This window comes from Eurosta solidaginis, chromosome 2 (assembly GCF_040869045.1).
Source record: "Eurosta solidaginis isolate ZX-2024a chromosome 2, ASM4086904v1, whole genome shotgun sequence".
Taxonomy (NCBI): Eukaryota; Metazoa; Arthropoda; class Insecta; order Diptera; family Tephritidae; genus Eurosta; species Eurosta solidaginis.
This window is the reverse complement of record NC_090320.1, coordinates 216,386,468-216,408,195: the sequence shown is the minus strand read 5'-3', so window position 1 is coordinate 216,408,195 and position 21,728 is coordinate 216,386,468. Positions and strand designations below refer to the sequence as shown.

The following is a 21,728-nucleotide window of genomic DNA, read 5'->3' as shown; positions in this document are numbered from 1 at the left end:
TCCGCCCATGCAAAAATGACTATGAATATAACCGCTGCAGAAAGTCACAAAGACCGTAAAATGACGTGGAGCGTTTTTGCAGGGCAAAAATGCGACTCTAGACCTGAGATTTCCATCAGGTGAGCGAGGCTGTTTGTAGTTTTGACGTTTATCGCTTAGTGAACACACTTGGTATAGGTACACTATGATTGACGTATAAAGTGAAAAGACGTGTTATTTTTTACTCCTGCTGAAAGGCCATTCCTTGCATCAGAAGTGGTCGTGAAACCACCCCCGTTTATATATTTAACTACAAAAGAACTAAAAGTAGAAAAACAAAATGAACAAAGAAAATATAAGTGCGGAAAGATACAGCCTCCTTCAGCATAAAGCGTGGTGGTGCACGTCGGGGTTAACGCAAGCGGCGCAAAAGCCTCATTGGCAGCAAGGCTGAACGAATTGTCTGCACAAGCTCGCGGACTGTGCCCAGGAACTAGTCCAAATTCCGAAGCTGATAATGGTAGTACAAATATTGACAATGTAGCACAAAATGATGCGTCCAAAGATGAAAATATAAATGTGGAAAATGTAGCGGTAAATATCGAAAATGGTGCGGCAAATATAACGGACAACGGTACTGTGTACATAACGGACAACGGTGCGGCTAACACGACAAATACCGGCGAGCGTAACGATGCTAACTCAGCAGTAATTGAGGTTGGCGAAGAAAGTGCAAACACTGACTACTGGATAAATGGGCGATACGGTATAAGCCCGAGCTCAGTCAGGAATGTAACAGGCGTAGCGACAAATGCGGGTATACCGAATGCTGACGAAAACATAAAAATTAAATTACTAGAAAAAGAAATTGAACTATTTAAATTAAAGATGCCCAGCAAGCATGAGACGGGAAACGATACATATTAAGATAAAATCCCGTTTGAGACAATGAAGCAACTAGTGTCCGAGTACGATGGTGGAGAAATTTTTGAAATATGGAAATCCCAACTACAACATCTACGACAAACCCAAAAACTTGGAAGCGAGACACTTGGCCTGTTATCGCGCCTAAAGTTGAAAGGTATAGCACTAACCTGGTTCAACAGCAACAAAATGTTCCAAAAAAACCTCGACGAAATATTAGATGAGATGGCTGCCGTGTTCTCACACGGCAATAACGTTCTTACATTGCGACGGCGCTTTGAAAAACGAAGCTGGAAGTATGACGAAATCGGGCTAAATCTGGGCGATGCGAAGCTTATTGAATACGTCATAGACGGTATACCAAACGTGCAACTTCAAACACAAGCGAAAATTATGAATTTTCCAACCACCGGAGATCTAGTAAGAGCGTTCCGTACAGTCGAGCTGCCACAACGCTCAGATCCGACCACTAGTGAGAGGATACCAAGGTGCTACAACTGCAATAGTCACGGACACATCTCAAAAGAATGCAAGAAAGCAAAACGAGAGGTAGGCGCTTGCTTTGCCTGTGGAGAAAAGGGCCACTACGCCCCCAAGTGTGACAAGTACAAAAAAAAAAATCACAGTGCAACGATTTTGTAAGGTACTTTATTATTAGTATTTTAGCTAAACCTAATGTTAATTTAATGGTAGAAAGCTTAGTTGATTCGGGGAGCCCCATAAGCCTAGTCAAGCGAAACTTAGTTCTGGAGAGAGTACAATTAACAGAAGTGACGGAATCATATTTTGGATTGAATATGTCAAAATTAATAATACATGGAAGAATTAAATGTAACATTAAAGTTTTGAATAAAGAAGTTTCGATTGAACTTATGGTGGTCCCTAATGAATCGATTGGATATCCAGTTGTGTTAGGTAGAGATTTTATAACGGCAAGTAATGTCAAACTTAAAGTTGGTAGGGTAGAACTTGTGGATAAAACTGTGTATACGATAAGTGAAAATTTTTTACAAGATAATGCTAATGACAAAGAAGATAGTGCCGATCACGAACCCAAAGAATTAAGCGATGCTATAAACGAAATTTTAGCAATACAAGTTTATGAAATAGGCAAAAAGTCGTATGTGGTTGGAGATAAAGTTAGTTTTAGTTTCAAAAACAATTTCGAAGATACTGCACAAAGAGTACTTGAATGCGGTTAAGCCACAAATCCCTGTTGTTAGAAAAGAAATACGGCTTATGTTAGAACATAATAAACGGTTTAGCTGTGCTCCCAGAAGATTGTTGAGTTACAAAAAATGTTAGACGAATATATGGCAAAAGGCTAAATCAGGCATGCTTAACGAACGAAACGATATCATTTCGTTACGATAATCAACGCTAATAAACGTGACTTCGTTTCGTTTATTAACGTTATGATCGTCAAATTAACGTTAATTTGTCGTTCTTAACGTTAATAAACGAAACGAAATGACTTCGTTTCGTTTATTAACGTTGATTATCGTAACGAAATGATATCGTTTCGTTCGTTAAGCATGCCTGGGCTAAATACTGTCTAGTGATTCAGAGTTTGCTTACCCAATAGTGCTAGTTAAGAAGAAAACCGGCGAATTACGGCTATGCATAGACTACCGAAAACTTAACAAAATAACCGCGAAAGATAACTATCCTTAACTATACTCTGCCGCTAACTGATGACTTGTTAGACAAGTTGGCAAATAAGAGGTGGTTTACAAAACTAGATTTAACCAGTAAGGAAGGCTAATTTCGGGTGTAACAGAACATTACATACTCAGCTGAGAGCTATGGAGACAAAATAAGGGAAAATCACCATGTAGGAAAACGAACCTAGGGTCACCCTGGAATGTATTTGTATGGCATGTGTATCAAATGGAAGGTATTAAAGAATTTTTTTAGAGGGAGTGGGCCATAGTTCTATAGGTGGACGCCATTTAGGGATATCGCCATAAAGGTGGACCAGGGCTGACTCTAGAATTTGTTTGTACGATATGGGTATCAAATGAAAGGTGTTAATGAGTATTTTAAAAGGGCGTGGGCTTAGTTCAATAGGTGGACGCCTTTTCGATGTGGGGTGTGAAAGGTGTTAATGAGTATTTTAAAAGGGAGTGGGCCTTAGTTCTATAGGTGGACGCCTTTTCGAGATATCGCCATAAAGGTGGACCAGGGGTACTCTAGAATGCGTTTGTACAATATAAGTATCAAACGAGAGGTGTTAATGAGTATTTTAAAAGGGAGTGGGCCTTAGTTTTATGGGTGGACGCCTTTTCGAGATATCGCCATGAAGGTGGACCAGGGGTGGCTATAGAATGTGTTTGTACGATATGGATATCAAATGAAAGGTTTTAATGAGTATTTTAAAAGGGAGTGGGCCTTAGTGCTATAGGTGGACGCCTTTTCGAGATATCGCCATAAAAGGGGACCAGGGGTAACTCTAGAATGTGTTTGTACGTTATGGGTATCAAATGAAAGATGTTAATGAGTATTTTAAAAGGGAGTGGGCCTTAGTGCTATAGGTGGACGCCTTTTCGAGATATCGCCATAAAGGTGGACCAGGGGTGACTTTAGAATGTGTTTGTACGATATGGGTATAAAATGAAAGGTGTTTATGATTATTTAAAACGTAGTGGGCCTTAGTTTTATAGGTGAACGCCTTTTTGAGACATCGCTATAAAGGTGGACCAGGGGTGACTCTAGAATGTGTGTTGTACGATATGGGTACCAAATGAAAGGTGTTAATGAGTATTTTAAAAGGGAGTGGGCCTTAGTGCTATAGGTGGACGCCTTTTCGAGATATCGCCATAAAAGAGGACCAGGGGTAACTCTAGAATGTGTTTGTACGTTATGGGTATCAAATGAAAGGTGTTAATGAGTATTTTAAAAGGGAGTGGGCCTTAGTGCTATAGGTGGACGCCTTTTCGAGATATCGCCATAAAGGTGGACCAGGGGCGACTTTAGAATGTGTTTGTACGTTATGGGTATAAAATGAAAGGTGTTTATGATTATTTAAAACGTAGTGGGCCTTAGTTCTATAGGTGAACGCCTTTTTGAGATATCGCTATAAAGGTGGACCAGGGGTGACTCTAGAATGTGTGTTGTACGATATGGGTACCAAATGAAAGGTGTTAATGAGTATTTTAAAAGGGAGTCGGCCTTAGTGCTATAGGTGGACGCCTTTTCGAAATATCGCCATAAAGGTGGACCAGGGGTGACTTTAGAATGTGTTTGTACGATATGGGTATAAAATGAAAGGTGTTTATGATTATTTAAAACGTAGTGGGCCTTTGTTCTATAGGTGAACGCCTTTTTGAGACATCGATATAAAGGTGGACCAGGGGTGACTCTAGAATGTGTGTTGTACGATATGGGTACCAAATGAAAGGTTTTAATGAGTATTTTAAAAGGGAGTGGGCCTTAGTGCTATAGGTGGACGCCTTTTCGAGATATCGCCATAAAAGGGGACCAGGGGTAACTCTAGAATGTGTTTGTACGTTATGGGTATCAAATGAAAGATGTTAATGAGTATTTTAAAAGGGAGTGGGCCTTAGTGCTATAGGTAGACGCCTTTTCGAGATATCGCCATAAAAGGGGACCACGGGTAACTCTAGAATGTGTTTGTACGTTATGGGTATCAAATGAAAGGTGTTTATAATTATTTAAAACGTAGTGGGCCTTAGTTCTATAGGTGGACGTCTTTTTGAGACATCGCCATAAGGGTGGACCAGGGGTGACTCTAGAATGTGTTTGTACGATATGGGTATCAAATTAAAAGTATTATTGAGGGTTTTAAAAGGGAGTTGCGCTTAGTTGTATATGTGAAGGCGTTTTCCATATATCGGCCAAAATGTGGACCAGGGTGTAACCCAGAACATCATCTGTCGGGTACCGCTAATTTATTTATATATGTAATACCACGAAGAGTATTCCTGCCAAGATTTCGAGGGAGTTTGATTTCGCTCTGCATAATTTTTCATTTTCTTCTACTTAAATTTTGCGTCAATAAAACAATCCAATTGCCATTTTTCATCTCTTTTTTCGTATTTGGTATAGAATTATGGCATTTTTTTCTTTTTTCGTAAATTTCGATATCGAAAAAGTGGGCGTGGTCATAGTCGGATTTCGGCCATTTTTTATACCAATACAAAGTGAGTTCAGATAAGTATGTGAACTGAGTTTAGTAAAGATATATCGATTTTTGCTCAAGTTATCGTGTTAACGGCCGAGCTGAAGGACAGACGGTCGACTGTTAAAAAAACTGGGCGTGGCTTCAACCGATTACGCCCATTTTCACAGAAAACGGTTAACGTTACAAAATCTATGCCCCTACCAAATTTCACAAGGATTGGTAAATTTTTGTTCGACTTATGGCATTAAAATTTTGTTAAAATTTGACTTAAAAAAAAATTTTTTTTTTTAAAGTGGGCGTATTCGTAATCCCATTTTGCTAATTTTCACTTAGCACACATATAGTAATAGGAGTAACGTTCCTGCCAAATTTCATCATGATATCTTCGACGACTGCCAAATTAGAGCTTGCAAAACTTTGAAAATACCTTCTTTTAAAAGTGGGCGGTGCCACACCCGTTGTCCAAAATTTTACTGATTTTCAATTCTGCGTCATAAGGTCAACGCACGTACCAAGTTTCATCGCTTTAGCCGTCTTTGGTAATGAATTATCGCACTTTTTCGGAAATTTTCGATATCGAAAAAGTGGGCGTGGTTATGGTCCGATTTCGTCCATTTGAAATAGCGATCTGAGATGAGTGCCCAGGAACCTACATACCAAATTTTATCAAGATATCTCAAAATTTACTTAAGTTATCGTGTTTACGGATGGACGGACGGACGGACGGATGTGGCTAAATGAATTTCTTTTTTCGTCCAGATCATTTTGATATATAGAAGTCTATATCTATCTCCATTAGTTTATGCCGTTACGGATTACCGTTATGCGAACAAAGTTAATATACTCTGTGAGCTCTGCTCAGCTGAGTATAAAAAAGGTATTTTTGCGTTTGGTTGAAAACAAACTAGACTTACGACTTGATAAATGTGAGTTCGTCCAATCTGAAATTTAATATTTAGGGCGGACAAAAAAGGGATTCAGGCCGTTGAAAGTTTCGCAATGCCAACAAAAACACACGAAGTACATAGTTTCTTAGAGCTTTGCTCATATTTCCGGAGATATATTCAAGATTTCTCCATATTGGCAAAACCACTGTATGACCTCTTGAGAAAAGATAAAAAATTAACCTTCGGTTCAGCCGAAATAGAAGCTTTTGGTACGCTTAAAAGGAAATTAGTTGAAGCTCCCGTGTTGGCAATATGTAACCCCAATGATCTTACAGAACTGCACTGTGACGCCAGTGCATTGGGATTTGGAGCAATATTATTTCAAAAGAAGGAAAACAAGAAACTACACCCGATATTCTATTTTTCGAAGAGAACAACTGACGTTGAATCCAGGTACCATATCTTTGAGCTGGAAAAGTTAGCAATAGTCTACGCGCTTAAACGGTTTAGGGTATATCTGCAGGGCATAAAATTCAAGATTGTCACCGACTGTAATTCGTTGACCTTGAAGCTCAATAAAATAGACATTAACCCACGAATTGCCAGATGGGCACTCGAACTACAAAACTACGATTCTGAACTTGAACATATAGCTGGTAAGAGAATGCAACATGTCGATGCACTCAGTAGAGTTAACAACGTTTTGATGATTTATACTAATACATTAGAAGAAAATTTTATTATATTCCAAAATAGAGACGAAAATATAAAGAACTAGCAGTCCTGGCAGACGTTGTTCTGCCCTAAATATGGCCTATCTGCATTTTTTAATAAGCTTTTTCCGTCTAACTCTGCCCTCCCCCACCCCTCTTCCCTTTTTCCTGATCCTTTTATTCACTCCTCCTTCCGTCTTTTTCGCTTCATCTATCTCCATATTCGTCTCATTCTATTTCTTTCTCAGTATCCTTCTACTTCTCTCTTTTCTCTTCTCTCACCTTCTTCTCATTCTTCTTCATCCCTTATTGCCTGTCCCAGAGAGTGGTATGTATTTTGTTCCAGTCCCAGTCCCACTCCGAGTTTCAGTCCCGGTCCTAGTTCTAATCCCAGTCCCAGACCGTCTCTGGTTAACTTCCAGGAAAAAAGGATCGTAAATACTAATATAGGCAAATTTATATACCAAATTTTCAAATTTTGAATTTTTTCTAAAAAAAAAAATCATAACTCAAGAATGGCTAAACCGATTTGGGATTTCAAAATCAACTAACCATCATCTCTCCTTCCTGTATCTTTCCTAAAAATTTCATGGCAATCTTTCTATCCGTTCTCGAGTTATGGAGTGACAATCAAAATGTGCACTTCTTTTTATATATATAGATATTAAAGAACGGTTAGAGAAATCAGAGGATAGTGAGTATGAAATGAGAAATGGAGTTTTGTATAAAAAGAAAGATGACAGTGTATTGTTTTACGTACCTGAGTCGATGGAAGATCATGTATTATATAAGTACCACGACGAGTTAGGGCACATAGGTGTTGACAAGGTAGTAGAAACAATAAGTAAGACCTATTGATTTCCTAATATTAGAAAAAAGGCTTGCAAACACGTAGATAGCATTTTCCGCAAAGCATTATAAAAAAGAAGGATTAATCAACATGATTCCTAAGGGAAACAAACCGTTTGAGATGGTGCATGTTGACCACTATGGGCCAATACTTAGTTGTAGCACAAAATTCAAGCACATATTGGTAATAATAGACGCATTCACTAAGTTTGTGTGACTGTATCCAGCAAGGACTACAACGTCAAAGGAAAAAATAACGGCGTTGAAATCTTATTCCTGGCTTATAGTCGTCCAAAGTACTTAACGTCGGACAGAGGCACTTGTTCATTGTAAATTTTACCAAGTAGCGCAACTAACAGCTGATCGATGAAAATTCGCACATTCACACGCACAGTTCTCGACTCAGTTTCAAAAAAAAACTTTAGATTATTTAATTCAAATTTTAAAGTGGGATAATCCTTACAAATTTATGTATACAGAATATATATGGCGTTTTTGTTGTTATTAAATCAATAGTTTTATTTATTATTAAAGCTTTTATAATTTTTTTTTTAACTTTGAAAAAACTCCGAACACCATTCCTTCATTATATGACATTCGACTGCCTAGTCCACTGCCTTCAACTCTATTCGCAACATAACCTCTACTTAAGCTGCCAAACTATATAGTAAACAATGCACTTGTTTCACGTCCAGTGAATTCGAAGAATTCCTAGATATCAACAACGTTCAGCACATAAAGATAGCTACAAATTCCCCACAAGCTAACGGGCAAGCTGAAATTGTAAACAAGAGCCTAGGTCCGATGCTGACGAAGTTACTGAATACAGAAACAAATACAGGTTGGCACAGTAAGAGTTCGCTATGAATAACACTGTACATAGAGCAGTAAACGAACACGCAAGTGTGTTATTGTTTGCAGTTGGGCAAAAAGGCGGCATTCTAGATACGTTAAAAGAAGATGTCTTAGAGTCACTGCAAGCACCCAATAGTAGGTCAATCGAAGAGATTAGGCAAAAAGCACAGCTTGTTCAACAAAAAGCACAGAAGTATAACAAAAACTATGCAGATACTAAAAGGATGCAGGCACGTAAATTTAAAATAGGCGACTATGTTGTTATAGCTAATGCCAGTTCTCAAGTCGGAGCATCAAGTAAGTTTATTCCAAAGTTTAGAGGCCCGTACGAGATAGTGAACATTTTGGAAAATGATCGCTATATAGTTGAGGATGTAGAAGGTTTCCAACAGACCCAAATTCCTTATAGGGGTTCGAGGTGGGTCACGAATCTAAAGCCTTGGGATAAATGTAATAATCTAGAAAAAAATCATGTTTGTATAATTGATTGTGTTGAAGATGTAGGATCAGGAGATTCTTTTTTTTTTGTCAGGACGGCCGAGTTGTAGGCATACGTGCCTACGATAAGCGCCCTTAGTACTTTAAGTCATTTAAGACACACCTAGGCTGAAGTGTGTTTCGGCCTTAAGCCTTTTAATTAGTACTAGCATGGCAACATTGTTACTCGCTAAGATAAGTTATAAGAATAACAACTCTGTGTACTCCATTTTGAAATATACAACGAAGAAAATAAAAGCATTCATTCGATATTGACGTATAAAGCGAAAAGACGTGTTATTTTTTACTCCTGTTAAAAGGCCATTCCTTGCAATATAGATAGTAACCAAGCAGGAGATACAAAAGTTCTAGAACGTGAAACGTCTAAACCTTAGGAGAAATATGCGAACGAAGCGACGAAGAGTGTAAAAGCAGCGCAAGCTGAGTAATCAGGAATCAGTTTTGATTTAAACACGCTATTGGTCGTGAAGTACTACTCCCAAAGTAATCTAAATAAAGATCAGTTTGCAATACTGAATATTGGAGTTATTTATTCAACAGTTTAGCGATTCGAACGTTAGCAGAAGGTGCATAAATTTCAGAAATGCCCAGAATTCGTTACAATATATACGCTTGAGGCATCTGTCTACAGCAGCGATTGCACTTTTCCAGTTGTTCTGGACCCAACAACGTCATCTTCGTACTGCAAAATACATACTGCAACTCAGTTGTAACAACTTAACTAGAAAGATCAAAGAGATCATCGATTTTCTGAAAAAGTACAATATCCGTAATACTCCGCTAAATACACGAAGCTAATCGCCAAATGTTATTTGCAGATTTCCGATGGCTAGTACTTTAATAGAAAACATAGCAATGGAGAAAATGGTGACAAGCCCGCAAATAACCATCATTCCGTACAATATTATTTATTTCACCCAGACATCGGTCATTGGAATAGTATTTTACGAGGACAAGTTACAAGTATATGTATATTTCTTCTGCAAACCAATTCATGAGCTCAATCCAGATCACAAAAACCTTGAAGATTTTTTTTACTTTTTCTTTGGCAGCCAAACTTGAAGTGTTTTTATTTGGAAATTTGTATTTTCACTGTTTATCATCCATTTTCTTTATAAAACTACTTTCGAAATGCCGATCCAAGGCGAATTCAGTGGATTCGCCTTGTGCCGATCTCAGCAAAAGTAATAATTGTGAAATTTGCGCTAATTCAAAGCACTTCATTATTTTAAACCATATCGACTGCTGAGAGGAATATCACTCTATCTGGGCTGCCGTTTCGAAAGCGCCCTATCACAGAGAACGTTTAAATAACGACTCACTTCAGAATTAGCTTCAAGAACGTCCTATCTGAGCTCACATTAATTAAATTTTGGCAATAGCTTTATGTGATAATTCTTATATAGAGCGCTGTTCAACCAAGTTCTGAAAAAGGGCGTTTTTGAAAAAAAATTTGAAATAGCGCGTTATTCAAACGTTTTCTGAGATAGGGCGTTTTCGAAACGGCAGTCGAAATAGGGTGATATTCGACTCAGCAATCAATATGAAGTATTATCTTAAAGGTTAGAATTCAAGTTGTTACTCATATAACAGGAAGTTGATAAACGTTTTTTATACTTTACACTAGAAGGGGAAATTGTTGTTAGCATGTTATCCACTAAATCTAAATGTACAAAACGAGATCCACGGGATGGTAAAATTTCTTTTTCCTTTGAGATCAGATCATCAACATCTAAAGAAGGATGTACTTTACCCGAAAAAGAGGATTTCCTCTAATTTAAAGTTAGATCTTGGAAAAATTAAAAAACACCATTAATCAGTAAAAGTTTTTTGAATTTGCAATATAAGATCGCAAGAAAATGCCGGAACTCCGGAATTTTAATAAATACAGCCCAATGATTTCGGGATGGAAAAATGGATCGGGAGTCCCAGAGTTCGGGATCGCAACTCGATGCGTTACTTTAAAGGCCAATTATACTTCCTTAGCCCTAACGCCATAGTCGTAACCATACCCATATCCATAACCATCTCCAATGTGATCGATCAATGGTGCCTTAACCTAAAAATCCTGAAAATTTCATAAAAATGAAGAAAACGCAAAAAATTACAAACGTATTCCACAAAAAATAGGTCCCTTAGTCAAAACATATCCAAAACAATAAATAGAATATACAAAAAGTTAATAAATTCCCCAACTAAATTTTTTTTAGGTTATGGATATGGTGAAAAACCAAAAAAAGGTTGGTTGGCTATGGCGTGAGCGAGATTGCGCATTGCGCATGTAAACAAAAATCAGCTGTTTTTTATGGGCAATTTATACGTCATTTTCCTATAGCTCTTGTTTTTTCTCTCTTTCTTTCATTCGCTCAAACAGTTAAGTGTGACGTAGCTGCTCCGAACGAAGCAATTGTGAACACGTGAATGCGCAATCTGTAAAAGTGATTTGTGCTAAGCCATTGTGAATTCATACGTAGTCACTAAAATCAGCTGTCATTCGTCATTGTGAATTCTTTACTAGGAATCTGTGTTTTTTATTTTCCTAGAAATTTCTGGAGCTGCTTGAAATATAATTTTGGAATACAAATGCCTCACGGTCATTCACATAATCATGGCCAGGATTGTGGCCACGAAGCAACTGATGTCGATCATGCATTGGAAATGGGTATTCAGTATTCTTTGTATCAAAAAATCGACATGGACAATGTGGAATGCCTGAATGAAGAAGTTGACGGAAGCGGAAAAAAAGTATTTAAAGCCTACGAGAACCGCTTGAATCATGCTGAGGTAAACATGAAATTAGACACAATTTAACGTTCAGCGTTATAAATTAATATATATTACAGTTTGTGCAGAGCGATGTAGATGAGGAGCTGCTCTTTAATATACCATTCACTGGCAATATAAAACTAAAAGGCATAATAATAGCTGGAGCTAATGACAATACACATCCTAGCAAAATGAGACTGTACGTAGGGGCAAATGGATTAAGCTATTTAAGATTTATGTTGATAGGTTTTTATTGATTTAGTTTTAAAAATCGCCCTAAAATGACATTCGATGAAGCACGTGGGAAAGCTGATCAGGAATTCGATTTATCACGAGATCCTCAAGGAGAAATTGAATATTCACCAAAGTAAGTAAATATTTGATAATGTGTAGCATTTGATTAAAACAACATTGGGTTAACAACTGCCACTATTTGATGATAGATACTACAAAGGAGTGAAATTTCAGACATCCGGTATATGTGTCTTTCAAACACGCACGTTATTTGTATTGTTGTAGTCCACCAAACAGTACTCGAAACATTTTAACGATTCCAGGGTACTGTGCTAATGCCCTAACAAGCTAAATTTTTGTCTGCAAAGAGCTGCTAAGCCAGCAGGTTTCCACTAAACGTGAAGGAAAGCAGAATATTTTATTTGTCGATGAATGGCGTCATATCCATAAATCGCGGTGGGGCATCCCTTTCGTAAAAAGCGACTTAATTACACAGGCCCAAAGGATCTTGGGATCAACAAAATAGTGCAATAGTTCCCCCAGCGGGTTAGGGGGTCAGTCGTAAGAGGCGACTAAAATACCAGATTCAAGGGGCTGTGTAGCGCAACCCTTCAGGTTGCCAGCAAAATATACAGCTTCTCCAACCCCAATTGTCAACCTCACATATCCGCGGCGAATCCTGTTACACTAAGAGACGAGCCTCTGGCGACGCCAAGCTCCTCATGGATCTTGTGGTGGGGAGGGAGGGATGGCCTGAAGGTTTAATATGGCCACATAAATCGTTCCCGAGATGGTCGGGCTAGCACCTTAATGGTGCTGTGTTCCGGATCTGTATCCGGCAAAGGACCATCACATCGATAACACTCCCCAAAACCTTCGGGGAGCAACCTTATCGCTACAACAACAACATCATCAACAAAATAGTTGTTTTCGCGTGATTCCAACTTTTGGCTTTCGTTATTGATGCATCGTTACTCCTTTGCGATTTTGGCTGTTGATTATAAAGTTCCGTCGTCCCTGCTTCGCGATAGCATGATCTATTCAGCGAAGGCATTGTGCTGCAAGAGTCGTTCCAGAAAGGGATGAGCTTGTACCTTAAGTTACTATTTCCGGTCAATACCTGATCATTATTCTGAAAAAGAGTGTTTTTATCAGTACTACCAATACTAATGCAATAACAGTTGACAGACTAAACAATTGAACAAGATTGTATTTATCAGTACTACCACAACAACAGTTGGCTGAGCAGCTAATTGAGTGGGGTGGTAGTGACTTGGAACTCAATATTTGATCTACTTATATAACACATCTCATATCAGTATCAATCTCCTACTTTCTCCCACACATCTTTTGTTGGAAAAATTAGCACGGTGAGTCGAACATTCAAAGGGGAATCAAAGCGCTCCCGCGGCAATTTGACTAATATCAGAAGCTGATCCGATTTACAACGGGCTAAAAACTGTTGAAATCTTAATCCTTCGGGGAGTGCTTTTGTGGTAGCGTGAACGTCTCGCGTTACCATTGCGCAGGGGACGATTACCCTGGCAGTACTACGTGTTGGGTACTAGAAGCAGTTAAATAATAACATGGCCACGCTGTTACAATTATAACTATACTTTGCGACAGTCAAGCAGCCGCGGCAAATGTCGACCATATTGGACATCCACGTCGATGGCATAACGCTCCCAACTGTCTGACGCCCAAAAATTTAGGGTGTGACGTTCGATCAGGATCTACATTTTGGAGAGCATGCAACCGCAATTGTACCTAAAATCCAGAGCTTTAATAAAATCCTCAAATCTCTTGTCGGCAGCACTTGGGGTAAAGACAAAGAAATGCTCATTACCACTTTCAAAGCAATTGGCCGGCCGATTGCATGCTACACGTTCCTGATATGGTCGCCTAGCCTAAAGGTTACTCACTGGAAGAAAATACAGGCCTGCTAAAACACTGCGCTCAAAGCCGCTACGGGCTGTCTTCTTATGTCCCCAGATCACCATATACACAATGAGGTGAGAGTACTCGCCATTATGGAGAGATATGAAATGCTGAACAAACAGTTTCTCTTGAATACCCAGAAACTTGGGCATCCCAAGAGCCAACTGACTGATGAGGCTACAACTCCCAAGGGAGGCCATCTTCGTAAGGATTATGAGGAAATCCGGCACCTGACAACACAGCCGTATGAAGCAAAAAAGCACAAGCAGGTCCTCAGTGATACCCACAAACAGGCCTCTATGCCAGGAATTGCCCGGCGAATCCAGTTATTAGAGAAAAGTACCCAGAACTCGCAGACGTGGAACGTACTCTCCCTAGGGAAGCACACGTCACTCTAGCTCAACTTCGATCTGGGTACTGTAACAGGTTAAACTCTTATCTATCCAGAATCACCCCGACACTACAAAATGTATGTCCTGCTTGAGATGTGTCCCCACATGACACCAACCATCTCTTCAAGTGCAAGGTGGAACCAAAGCCTCTAACACCACTCTCACTATGGTCCACCCCTGTTGAAACTGCAAGTTTCCTTGGACTACCGTTTGGGGATATTAATGAAAATTTTGTGATCGGTCGCTCCTATTGGATGGAGCGAAGCACTGCTACAACAACAACAGTCAAGCCGCATTCAACTAATATTTCCGTCAAATATTAAATAAAACGGTTTCGGGTTTTATCTACTAAATAATTAGGCATATCATAGCTGTGTTTTTTGTTTACATGTAGATACAAAGGCTCTTACACTTTCAATGGACTTCTAACTTTATCTAAATTTATAAAATTGTTTCGCATAAAATCCATGAAAAATATGAAATATGACATATGTTGGCTAGCGAAGTTCACAATGTTAAAATTTAGAGCTTCCCTGAAAGGCCCTTAGAGACATATTAATCGGATCTGGTTACTCTTCTTACTGTAGCGATAAAGGTAATCCCCCAAGGTTTTGGGAAGTATTATCACCGCGTAAAAGTTTGGAACAGGGGTCGGCTGCTAATACGCGTCCAAAAATATCGAGAGAGGTGTCAAAAGACGCGTATTAATCTCGACAACAATAATCCGAAGGCGGAAAAGAAACCCCTGTTCTGGACTATTACCAATTTTTTTTTTTTTTTTTTTTGTATATATCTTAAAATATTTGACAAAATATTCACCGCTTCGAGTATAGCGGTGGGAAAAAACGTTGATGAACGAGTTTGTACCGTCATGACGGCCGTAATAACAATTTATTGCCCCGCCGCTATATTACGTTACGGTGAACTTCGCCATCTTCTTAGTTTCCACATAATTACTTTTACATTGCAACATTTTTGACAACGTACTCTACCGCTACGTAACGGCCGCTATATAGCGGCACCGCTTTCCAGACGGTTTGGAAGAACAAAGTATTCCACTTTAAATTTTAACCCGCCATTTCGATGTAAATACTTATTTTATTAAAAAAACGCAATTAATAAACGCTGATGCCTAATTATTTTTTTACATCTATATACGTTTACGCTTAAACTTTATATGGACTGCTAAGCGTTAAACTTTATCTACTCTTCTGAAATTGCTGCGCAGAAAATTAGTACTCCTAAATTGCAATACGCATTATACTGAGATGCAACTGAAATATGTGTCTATGTTTCACCTCTACAAATGGTGCGTGTCCAGTATTCACCGCAACCGATTCAGCTATAGGTTATACATTATGGCCATCAGAGGGTTGTGTCTCCGCTTTTCGGTACACCCTGTGCTGTAGCTAGTTATTTAACCACTGTCGCTAGATGGGTCTCCTAAGCATTATATAAGTGAGGATAAGCATTTTTTACGCGCAAACTTAGACGTATATACGTGTAAAAAAACACATCTATTATTTTATAAACCATATATGTATGTATGCACATGTTCTTTTTACTAGGGTGGTAACTTTTTCATCAGTCGATCATCTGTCCTTGCATTTTCCAACCAATTTCGGAAATGATGCCACACGTATCTACTACATAGGTAAAATTTTATTGCACGCTGTGTTTATTCGATTGTATAAGTTGTAAAATAATTTTTTGTCTTTCAAAGGCCTCCGTGGTGAATTTAGCGAAGCACACTACCATGGCGTGACTATATGTACCTATGAAGTGCGCCCAAATGTTAGTGATCATAAAAATGAAGATTTCGATGATGTTAATCGCCCTATACTATAATAAAAGTATCAAAGAAAATATATTTTATGAAAGTTAATATTAATTGATCGTTTGAGTAATATAATATTAAATATTTTTTATTAATGTTTTTCTATGTATGAAAAGAAATGTGAAAAAAATATATTTATTAATTGTAAAAGAGCAAGGTAACATGTAATAGCATGGTAATTACTGCGCGTTTTTTTGTAGACCTCCGAAATTGTTTAGCAGCAACTCGTTTAATTTGGTTTTGCTTTTTCACAAAAATTTTTTTTTAAGCGACCAAAAAAACTGTTGAAGCTTAAGAAAAAACGCCCATTATATAGATATGCATAGAATTTTCAAAGGTTATGAAATTACTTTAGCTTAAAACAGGCCTTTCTTGAAAAGGAGAGTAAAATGTAGGCACTTTGTATAACGAAAACTATGTAACACAATTCCGATAAAATTTTCGAAAAAACATCCCAGTTAAGATTTCAAAACTTGTTTTCTTTTTTCAAATTTAAAGACATTTTTCGAGTATGCAGTCTGAATTGGTCGAGAGCCTTCAAAGCTGTGCTAAAATGGTTAGAACATAAAAGTTTCCTCAAATTCTTAAGCCAAATTTGGAAGCTTTCCTGAAGATTTTTAAAAAGATCTCGAATCTTCGAAAACTTTTCTAAATAGTTCTACTGAGTTTTCGTAAGAAAATTTATTAAATATATTATTGTTCGAAAACAAAAAATAAGGAACCAATTGATAAAGTTTGCAGGTCTTTCCAGTTTCAAGAGGCGGGACGACTATCTTCAAAATGTGTACTTTAAAAAAAAAAAATTTACTGTGGTAGATGGTTTGGCAAGTTCTCTTAGTTCATTTCTGCAATGGAATCCATCTATGAGAAAACTCATCCGCTTAAGCAGACGCCGTTCGAAGTCGGCAGATTATGTTAGTCCGCCAAATTGTAGGAAAAATTAAATAGCAGTATACCGAAAATTGGAAGATTACCTCCGCCTCATTTCCCTCTGAGGTACATAGATATATCGCGTCAAATTACACTATACCATAAAAGAATTTTAGTCTGGGCATTGGACCAACCCGACTATTTTGTAGATATTCAGGGTGTCATGGAATCTAAGTCGGTTTTAAGTTTTGTCGGAATTGCAAACCTTGGTGTCATGAAACCATATTGGTTTTTTCTTTTCGAATGTGAAAAAAACCGAAACAGCGTGATTACAAATTCTTTTACTGTGCTTTTATCAATATTTATAGAGAACTTGCTGGTGTATAGCATAATATCGCCTAAACAAAGAGGCTTTCCGAATGGTACTGACACGATTGCAGACCGCATGACACGTTCTTACATCAGTAATGCCGCATAACAATGCCTAACAGAGCTCCTGTATAAGTATATTTTTATAAATGTATATTTGAAATTTTTTCATTTCAAAAATATGAATTCTTCGCCTTGTTTTTTTTACTATTTATGTAAATAATGTACTTTGTATGGCTGCAGCCCATGTTTAAATAATAAATACATCAAGCGTTGTATTGTATTTGTTGGCCTTTTCATTGTTTAATGACTAAACTGAGATTTTATAACAATTAGTATGCAGAAGTTGGGTAAAGGGGATAGTGACCCGTTGTTTCCCTTTAATACTTTTTTTACACACGCTACTACAGATCACTAACACTAACAAAGCCCGCGCATGCGCAGAAAATACATTTGCACAGTTTCAGCAAATAATGATTGACAGAAAATTTGCACATTAAGAAGATAGGAAGGTATTGATATAGAAGTATTATATATATAATTGAGCCATGTCCGTCCGTCGGCCCGTTAACACGACAACTTGAGTAAATATTGAAATATTTTCACCAAATTTGGTACACGAGCTTATTTGGACCCAGAATAGATTGGTATTGAAAATGAGCGAAATCGGATGATAACCACGCCCACTTTTTATATATATAACATTTTGGAAAACACAAAAAACCTGATTATTTAGTAAACAATACACCAAGAATGTTGAAATTTGACGTGTGCACTGATATTTAGACTCCTGATAAAAATTTGAAAAAATTTTTTAAACCGCTCACTTGTGATAAAATCAATTTTACAAATATTATTAATCATAAATCAAAAATCGTTAAACTTATCGTAACAAATTTCGGCAAAGAGGTTGTCTTTACTATAAGGAATGCTTTGAAGAAAAATCAACGAAATCGGTTAAGGACCACGCCCACTTTTATATAAAAGATTTTTAAAAGGGTATTGGGCGAATAAAATAAGCTATATCTTTGCAAAAAAGAGCTTTATATCAATGGTATTTCATTTCCCAAGTGGTTTTATAACAATAAATAGGAAAAATTTCACATTTAAAAAAGTGGGCTTGGCGGCGCCCCTTTTATGACTAAGCAATTTTCTATGTTTCAGGAGCCATAACTCGAAGAAAATTAGTTCAGAATAGAACCATATGTATATGTATTATTGTACAGCCTTGTAACGTTATTAAGCACACAAAACAACCAACAACAGCATTTCAAGTGTACAGCTGGGTATGTAATGTTCTGTTTTTTGCTGTGCTCTAACTTTGCAATTCTTGTGTGTTGTGGGAAAATAATGCGCTAAATTAGATGCATTTACCGAAAAAATAACAGAAAGTGATGTGAAACTATTTTTTTTTGACAATCCCTATACCAGTGAAATGAAAAAAAATTAAATCAGCTGATGAGATGAGCCAACCATAAAATTGAACCATGATCAAATGTAAGCGACAGCTCTGTTAAAAAAAAAATCAAATAAAAAACTTTCCTAAAAATTGCGATGTTGACACTTATTAATGTCACTAAAAAAATATCAATGAAAATTGTTAATATATGTTGATGTTACAAAGATTTCAACGCAGAAATCAGTTAGATTGATTGAGAATCTGTAAATTTTACAGAATATTGAAAACTTGAGACCAACAGTTTCTTTTCTGTTGAAATGACCAAACAAATTTGTTTTCTTGACAAAAAATTCGGTTGAACTAACCGTAATGCGATCAATTTTACTGATTAACTGTTAATTCAAGAAAAACAAAAATGATTTGCTGATTTAACTAGTTTCATTTCTTAATGTGCAAATAAAACAACAAATAGTTTTTTGTTAATATTTTCAATTATTTATTTATTTTTTTTTTTTCAGTAAGATGACCTATTCACTATTTTCATTATTATTATCTGATTTTTGTTTTTTGCTTATACAATCGGATTTTTCGAATCACGTGTTTTATTTTTAAATATTATTTGTTTATGTGTATGCCGTTTCTGGGTGACTTTTTTTTTTTTTTGTAGTATACATATTTCATGTTAATTAATTTATGTAGCTTTTTGTTACTTTTCTTATAGATCCGAGATTTTATATGCTGATTATATTCACTTAGCATATATCTGAGTAAATTTAGCAAGTCTACAATTATATTTTTTATTAAATTTTTTATTGTTTTATTATTAATTATATATAATTTATTATTAAATTATCGCTTATGGTATATTGCCATTGTTTTTATCAGGCATGCTTAACGAACGAAACGATATCATTTCGTTATGATAACGCTAATAAACGAAACGAAGTCACTTCGTTTCTTTTATTAACGTTGATTATCGTAACGAAATGATATCGTTTCGTTCGTTAAGCATGCCTGGTTTTTATACACCACAAATCTACAAATTTGCTATGATTCAGTACAAGTATTATAAATATTTATTTTTAATATGTATGTATAGTTTATAAACAATGTTTATGTGTGTGTATTAGGCATATGAGTTCGTAGGATTCGGAAAAGTTTAATATATTATATAAGATCTTATTATTTGCGTTATATTGATAATTCATTTGATTTCTGTTAATTATTATAAATTTCCTAATATATGTATGTATGTATATGATTTGTGGACTTTGTGGTGCATGTTAAGGGTGTAGTTATGTATATAGGCAAAATTTTCTATGTTGTTATTATTTACATTTTATAAGTTAAGATCGTATCTATGTAGTTAAAAAATCTCTGTATCCAAATTTGTAGGTATAGCTGGTTCCAAAATACGTTAATTGCTTGTGTTTAGAGTATCCCTTTTCATGAGTGTATATTAGACTGGGTCGATTTATTAACCGATATCGCGCTATCGATTTTTCGATAGGATTTGGGCTCAGGAAAAAAGTTCCCCTACGCATACCCAAAGAAGTAATTTTCGAGACTGCGAAAAAAATGGGGGAAAAAAATATTTTTTGTGTTTTGGGGAGTCTTTTGGTCGAAAATTTACCCTTTCGCCATTTTTTTTCGCATGCTCGAAATATATTTTTTTGGGTATGCGTGTTGGAACTTTTTTTCCTCAATGGCGCGATATTGGTTAACTTTCGTCCATACAAATCGACCTAGGTTAGTGTATATGTATAATTCGCGGTTATGTATGTACACCTCCGAACACAAAGCCAGCAAAAACTTAAGCAAATCTTATCATTTTTATACTCAGCTGAGAAGAGCTCACAGATTATATTAATTTTGTTCGCATAACGGTACCCCCTAACGCAGGGCCGGCTCAAGAGAATTTGGGGCCCTAGGCGAGTTAGTATTTGCGGCCCCTTTCTCCCGTATTTATAGAAATAAATTGGAGATCAGAAATATTAAATTCAAACTTACTGTCAATAAAACAAAACAAATATTTCTTTTGCATATTAAATATATATTTTTTTTTTTCAGCAAAACAATGAAAATATAACACAAAAGTATTTTTAAATATCTTAGAGTTTACTAAAACGTCATTTTCCGCGCCTTCAATTCAGAGAAAGTTGATATAATTTTACTTAAATCTAATTTTTGCGCAATATCCTGCTCTATTGATAGCAATGCTAAACCGACAAGCCTTTCTTGAGTCATGGCCGAACGCAAGTACGTTTTGATTAATTTCAGTTTCGAAAAGCTACGCTCGCCACTCGCAACCGACATTGGTATCGTCAACAAAATACTAAATTGGGCATGACACCAGACAAGTTGTGTTGTAAAATATAACTAAGGTGAAAATAATTTTGTTTTTAATGAAACTAAATATAGGGCCTCTACAAAATTTCTTTTTTTTTTTTGCAAAAGGGATTTTTACTACAAAAGTGTTTATCGAATTTGGTGCCCCCTAGAACTTGGTACCCTAGGCGGTCACGTAGTTCGCGTATATGGTAGAGCCGGTCCTGCCCTAACGACATAAACTAATCGAGATAGATATAGACTTCTATATATGTATCAAAATGATCTGGGTGAAAAATTAAATTCATTTAGCCATGCCGTCCGTCCGTCTCTCCGTAAACACAACAATTTGACTAAATTTAGACGTATCTTAATGAAATTGGTATGTAAGTTCCTGGGTACTCATCTCAGATCGCTATTTAAAATGAACAAAACGGTCGATATCGAAAATTTCGAAAAACCGAAGAAGTGTTATTACTCATTACCAAAGACGGATAAAGCGATGAAACTTGGTAGGTGGGTTGACTTGATCACGCAAAATAGAAAATTAGTAAAATTTTGGACAATGGGCGTGGCACGGCCCATCTTTAAAAGAAGGTAATTTACAAGTTTTTGAAGCTGTAATTTGGCAGCTGAGTATGTAATGTTCGGTTACAAACCAACTTAGCCTTCCTTACTTGTTATACTCAGCTGATCAGAGCTCACAGAGTATATTAATTTTATTCGCATAACGGTAATCCGTGACG

The 21,728-nt window shown here is 36.7% G+C and overlaps 1 protein-coding gene across 2 annotated transcripts; it reads left to right on the top strand.

Annotated features, from left to right (window-relative positions):
• Window positions 1-212: 212 nt before the first annotated feature.
• On the top strand, window positions 213-16,195 carry LOC137240598 (PITH domain-containing protein GA19395). 2 transcript variants are annotated; one of them, XM_067767085.1, is made up of 6 exons: window positions 213-1,546; window positions 11,393-11,633; window positions 11,693-11,814; window positions 11,878-11,982; window positions 15,748-15,833; window positions 15,903-16,195. In XM_067767085.1, the coding sequence occupies exons 2-6, from the start codon at window positions 11,433-11,435 to the stop codon at window positions 16,025-16,027; spliced, it is 639 nt and encodes a 212-aa protein (XP_067623186.1). In that variant the 5' UTR covers window positions 213-1,546; window positions 11,393-11,432; the 3' UTR covers window positions 16,028-16,195. The 2 variants fall into 2 exon arrangements, with proteins under 2 accessions (XP_067623186.1, XP_067623185.1); XM_067767084.1 differs by lacking the exon at window positions 213-1,546 and having other exon boundaries at window positions 11,338-11,633.
• The last annotated feature ends 5,533 nt before the right edge of the window (window positions 16,196-21,728 follow it).